The sequence below is a fragment of the Neopelma chrysocephalum genome, unplaced genomic scaffold (genome assembly GCF_003984885.1).
Source record: "Neopelma chrysocephalum unplaced genomic scaffold, ASM398488v2 Primary Assembly neopelma1_97422, whole genome shotgun sequence".
In the NCBI taxonomy this organism is placed as follows: Eukaryota; Metazoa; Chordata; class Aves; order Passeriformes; family Pipridae; genus Neopelma; species Neopelma chrysocephalum.
Window position 1 is genome coordinate 1 of NW_020926063.1, and position 5590 is coordinate 5590.

At 61.4% G+C, this 5590-nt stretch overlaps 2 protein-coding genes across 2 annotated transcripts; one reads left to right on the forward strand and one right to left on the reverse strand.

Moving 5' to 3' along the window:
* The first annotated feature begins 16 nt into the window (after positions 1–16).
* Positions 17–2507, forward strand: LOC113961879 (proteasome subunit beta type-6-like). The gene is given in 6 exon segments (XM_027672582.1): positions 17–79; positions 1052–1183; positions 1267–1396; positions 1702–1846; positions 2155–2189; positions 2191–2507. Coding segments are annotated over 6 exon segments (603 nt in total). The 5' UTR covers positions 17–20; the 3' UTR covers positions 2293–2507.
* On the reverse strand, positions 2489–5188 carry SLC25A11 (solute carrier family 25 member 11). Its single transcript, XM_027672583.1, has 7 exons — positions 5018–5188; positions 4421–4627; positions 4246–4336; positions 3834–3924; positions 3648–3747; positions 3495–3546; positions 2489–3172 (listed from the first exon to the last, which is right to left on the reverse strand). Exons 1-7 carry the CDS (start codon positions 5167–5169, stop codon positions 3017–3019), a joined length of 849 nt encoding a protein of 282 aa, XP_027528384.1. The 5' UTR covers positions 5170–5188; the 3' UTR covers positions 2489–3016.
* Between the last annotated feature and the right edge of the window lie 402 nt (positions 5189–5590).

The window sequence follows — 5590 nt, forward strand, 5'->3', positions numbered from 1 at the left end:
CCCCCCCCCAGACCACCATCATGGCCGTGGAGTTCGACGGAGGCGTCGTCATCGGGGCCGACTCCCGCACCACCACCGGGTGAGGATGGTGATGTGACATCATCAGTGACATCACCAGGGCCGGGCCCTGTCACGGGGTTGTCACCCATGACCCCTTGTCATGGTGTCACCATGATGTCACCGTGATGCCACCCCCAAAGCTGTGGCCGTGGCCCCGGGTGGCCCCAGGTATCAGTGTCGCACCTGACAGGCATTTTCCATCACCACATTCATCCAAGAATCCTTTATTATTGTCCAGTAATTCCTGAAAAAACATCCTCAGGTTAAAGCTTGTGCTCCCGATCCCAGTCTTTGGATTTCTCACCACAGATCCCGTTTTCCTTGGCCAAATCCTTTTTCCTCCTTCAGGGGGAGATTTTGAATCCCATAGAACTGTTCCCCAATGTAGTGGTAAAAATCAGATTTAAATCCCATGTTAAAATCCCCCATTCCAAAGGATTTCCTGCCTCCTCCCACATCACGTAATGCCTGATTCATCTGTAAAACCTTGGACACTTTCTGCACTATTTCTGCTATAACTTGTACAGAAAAATTCCTTCCAGTGCCCTAAATCTGGGTATTATTTCTTTGAACAAATCCTGAATTATTTGTATTGATTCCATCTTGGTAATCCTGTAAAATCCCAGTATTTCCCTGGGGTTATCCTTGGTTTTACACTTCCTCTCTATTTTTGGCCAAATCCTTTTTCCTCCTTCAGGGGGAGTTTGCAAATCCCACAGAACTGTTCCCCAGCGGTGATGGTAGAAATCAGCTTATTAGCACAGCAAATTCCACATTTTTTAACTCCCCTCTTTGCAAAACCTGGTACTTTGGGTCCAATGAAATTCCTCTTTGCCTGAAGCAGTGACAGCTCCAGGGGTGCCAGGGGGCTCTGGCAGCTTTTTGGGGCCAACAGCTCCTTTCCAGGGGTGTCCCAGCATCTCCGGCGTGTCGTGACCCTGCCCGTCCCGCAGTCCCTGCGGGATCACCTCAAACTGTCGGTGTCCCCCAGGTCCTACGTGGCCAACCGTGTGACGGACAAGCTGACCCCGGTCCACGACCGCATCTTCTGCTGCCGCTCGGGCTCGGCGGCTGACACGCAGGCGGTGGCCGACGCCGTGGCCTACCAGCTGGCCTTCCACAGGTACCCCTGCTGTGGGGCAGGGCTGGGGCGCGGGGAGGGCCCCCAGGCTGACCCCCAGCCCCACGGCCGTCCCTGCCCCACAGCGTGGAGCTGGAGGAGCCGCCGCGGGTGCGCACGGCCGCGCGCCTGTTCCAGCAGAGCTGCTACCGCTACCGCGAGGAGCTCAGCGCCGGCATCATCGTGGCCGGCTGGGACCCGCGCCGGGGTGGACAGGTGGGGGTCCTTCTGGCCCACAGTGTCCCCCCCTTTTCTCTCCTGGAGTGTCTTGCTCTGCCCTGTGTCTTCCTCTGCCTCCTAGCATCCCCTTCTCTGCCCCACAGTCCCCCCCTTTCTATCCCCTAGCCCCCTCCTCAGCCCCAGGCTCTGCCTGCACCCTCCCGCCCCACAGCCCCCGCTCTCTACCCCATAGTGCCCTACAGCCCCCTGTGCCCCCCCAGGTGTATGTGGTGCCCATTGGGAGGGCTCTGCCTGCACCCTTCTGTCCCATAGTGCCCTACAGCTCCCCCTGTACCACCCAGGTGTATGTGGTGCCGCTGGGGGGGCTTCTCCTACGCCAGCCCTTCGCCGTGGGGGGCTCGGGCAGCTCCTATATCTACGGATACCTGGATGCCACATTCCAGCCTGGGATGAGCCGCTCCCAGTGCCAGGAGTTCGTCGCCCGTGGTGGGTTTAGGGGACTCGGGAGGGGAAGGGTGGCAGGCAAGGGGTTGGGAGGGTCCCGGGAAGTGTTTTGAGAAGCACAGAGAAGTTTGGGGGAGTCCTGGGAGGGAATTTGGGGAACATGTAAGGGTGTGAGGGGGTCCTGGGAGGAGGTTTGGGAGGGGTCCTTTGAGGGGCTTTGGGAAGGGTGCTGGGAGGCGATTTGGGGAGCCCTTGGAGGGGATTTGGGGGACACTGAATTTGTGGGGGTCCTGGGAGGGGGTTTGGGGGTCCCTGAGGGACTCTGGGGGTCCCTAACCTGTGTCCCCCAGCACTGGCCTTGGCGATGGTGCGGGACGGCTCCAGCGGGGGGGGTGATCCGGCTGGCGGCCATCACCGAGGAAGGGGTGGAACGGACCGTCCTGGCTGGCCCCGACCTGCCCTGGGGTGACGGTGGCCCTCCTGCCTGAGAGAGGGGCCCCCCCGGGACCCCTGAACAGAGTGGGGGAGGACAAAACAAACGGCTCCGCGGACCCACTGCCTCTGCTATGTGTTCGTGGGGGTCCCCTCCTGTCACCCCCCAGGACCCGCGGTGTGGGACACGAGGCACGTGCCTCCCGCATGGCCCTGCCCCTGGTGTGACAGACATAAACCACGCCCCCATCCTTGTGGGGTTTTGCTTTAATTACATGATCACGATTCATGATTCATTAACAAAGCACGGGGAAGGGGTTGGGGGGGGCTTCGGGGGGCTCCTGCCCCACAGTGTGACCTTGACATTGGCTGGTAACAAAACCCCCAGGGGGTACGAGAAGGGGGCACGAGAAGGGGGCACATGGAGTAGGGGGGCCCCTATAGGACACCCTACGTTCTCCATAGGAAGTCTAGGGCTGTCCCTTTGGGACGAGACACCCCCCAGGAACCCCCTTGTTGCCCCCATGTTGGGCATCAAGCACCCCTATAGAGCCCAGGACCCCTCCATAGGGCCCCAGGGCCACTTCATAGCCTTGATGGGTGGGGGGGACAGGCATCCCTACAGAGCCCCCCCTCCACCCCCAGTTGGGGGTCAGGCACCCCCACAGCCCTCGAGGGGGATGTCAGACCCTCCCCCAGACTCCCTGTGGGGGGTCAGATGCCCCTGTAGAGCCCCCAGAATGGGATCAGATCCCCCTGACCTCCCCCCCAGAGTGGGGGTCAGGCGCTGAGGAAGAGCCGCTGGTACCACTTGTTCATCTGCTCAAGGAAGATGAAGGTGAGCACGGTGTGGGGGCCCAGGCGGGCGTAGTAGGGGGTGAAACCTTTCCAGAGGCTGAAGAACCCCTCGTACCGCACCACCTTCACCAGCACGTCCTGCAGGGAGGGAACCCCCACCCCCAAAATTAGGAGAAGCCTTCTAAAAATGACAGGAACCCCTCATCTCCCAGGTGATGGGGAACCTTCCCAAAATGATGGAGACTCCCCTCAAAATGGCAAGGGAACTCCCCAAAATGATGGGGACCTCCTCAGAAAGGACCTGAACTGCCCCATCAATGACAGGAAAGGCCCCCAAAACAGTGGGGACACCCCCCCAGTTGAAAAGGAACCCCTGCAAAATGACAGAGAATCCCCCCCCCCCAAAATGATGGGGGCCGCCCCCAAACGCTGGGGCCCTCCCAAAGCCCTGCTCGCTCACCAGCCCGTTGCGGTACTCGGGTTTCCCATCGATAGTCCGCATGTTCTGGATCCTGTCAGAATTTTTCAGGTGAAATAGGAGAGGTTTTGGGATGACCCCCAAATCCATAATTAATTGACAGGGGAGGGTGGGGGATCCCCCAAATGAACCCACCGAGTCTTGACGATGTCGACGGGCATGGAGGCAGCTGTGGTCACCAGCCCGCTGATCATGCTGGCGCAGAAGTGGCACAGGATGTCGTCACGGAAATGCCCTGGGGGCACCCCAAAACATCAAAGGGGGACAGGGGAGGGTGTGCCAGGATTTGGGGGGACCCCCAGGGCAGAGCCCCAAACTCACCGGAGTCGAGCAGGAATTGCTTGGATTGGGAGTAGGAGGCAAGTTGGGCAGCGTTGACGACCACGGCACGGGCCATGGTGGGGATACAGCCCTGGGGAGAGATGGAGGGGGTTGGGGAAGCCCCCTGCACCCCCAGGCCCCCCCACATCTCCCCCTGCACCTTCAGACATCCCACCCGCATGCCTTCCTCCCTTACCACAGTGAGGACACAGCCCCGGGGGGAGATGGGGGGGTTTCGGGGGACCCCCTGCCCTCCCAAACCATGAGAACATCCCCCCTCTCTGTGCACCCCCAGGGGAGGGTCCCAGGGTGATGGGGGGGAGGTCTCAGAGCAGAGTGGGATCATGCAGAGGACTGGGGGAGCTTTAGGGAGGAGGGGATGGATTTTGGGGTCCCCCAGGCTCCTCCATACCCTCCACAGCGTGAGAACCCCCTCCTCCCTCGCCATCCTCACGAGGGCATCAAACACGTTGCGATACCCGCGGCGCTCGCCAGGGGGCAGCCTGTGATTTGGGGCAAAAAAAGGGGATTTTGGTAAAAAAGTCGAATTTGGGGGCGCAGGGGGAAATTTTCGGGGGGAGCCTCACCTGCCATCAGCCGTCATGCGGATCAGGGCGACCTCGGCGGGGGTCCCCACGAAGGCCCCCGCAGCCCCGGCTGTCATCCCCATGGCGGCCTTGGCCAGGAACGGAGGGGGGGTCCCGTCGGGGCCCCCGAAACGCTCGAGCAGGACGCTGTAGATCCCCAGGCGGGTGGTGGTGTAGGTGGCCTGGCGCAGGAGCCCTGCTGACAGCCTGGGGGAGCACACCCCGAAAATAGGGCACCCCGAGAATGGAGGAGCCCGGAAATGGGGGGCAGGGAAGAGCCCAAGGCTTGCAGGCAAGTTTTGGGGAGGTTCAGGGGGTGTCAGGGGAGCTCAGGGGGTTTTGGGGGGCCCATACCCTGTGTAGACATCCCGAAGCCCCTCGTGGCATAGGATGGGCCCCAGGGAATGTGGGGACATGGGGTCTGGGGAGGGCCCAGAGGCTCTGGGGAGTCACAGAGCGTTTTGGGGGTTCCGTACCCCTTGTAGACACCCCGCAGCCCCTCGTGGCGCAGGATGAACCCCGGGGCATGAAGGGACACGGGGTTTGGGGAAGTCCCAAGGGGTTTGGGGGTTCAGAAGGGTTTTGGGGGACCCATACCCCGTGTAGACACCCCGCAGCCCCTCGTGGCGCAGGATGGAGCCCAGGGCGTGCAGGGACGTGCGGTACTCACGCCCCTTTGCCCCGGCCCCACTCAGCTGCATCCGGTTCTTCACCAGGTCCAGGGGCTGCACGAAGACAGTGGCCCCCATCCTGGAGAGGGGGGGGTCAAGGAGGGTCAGGGGGACTCAAAAATACTCACACTTCTCCCACAGGCCCCCACATCCACCCACAGCCCTCTCAGGGGATCCCTGGGCTGAGGGGGGTTGGAGGTTCTGAAGGAGTTCTGGGGGACTGGGAGGGGACACTGGTCAGGGGGTTGGGAGGAGCTGGATGGGGTCTCAGGAGGCCTGAAGGGACTCAGTGGGTTAGAATTGATTTGGGGGGACACTAGGAGGAGGTTAGCGGGGCTGTAGGGAACTTGGGGAGGATTTGGGGAACTCAGAAGGGATTTAGGAGGTCTGGAGGGGGATTGGGGGGCATTTGGGGGAGGCAGAAGGGATTTGGAAGAGCTGGAAGGGATTTTGGGGGGTCCTGTGGGGGCCAATGGTGGGGCATTTTCGGTGGGGGCGG

What these genes read in the sequence shown, in the direction of transcription:
- SLC25A11 (XM_027672583.1), bottom strand. Translation starts at nt 5,169, where the DNA reads ATGGGGGCCACTGTCTTCGTGCAGCCCCTGGACCTGGTGAAGAACCGG. An exon ending in GGGTTCTCACGCTGTGGAGG is followed by an intron (nt 3,925 to 4,245) that starts GTATGGAGGAGC and finishes ATCTCTCCCCAG; the next exon opens with GGCTGTATCCCCACCATGGC. An exon ending in CCGAGTACCGCAACGGGCTG is followed by an intron (nt 3,173 to 3,494) that starts GTGAGCGAGCAG and finishes CCCTCCCTGCAG; the next exon opens with GACGTGCTGGTGAAGGTGGT.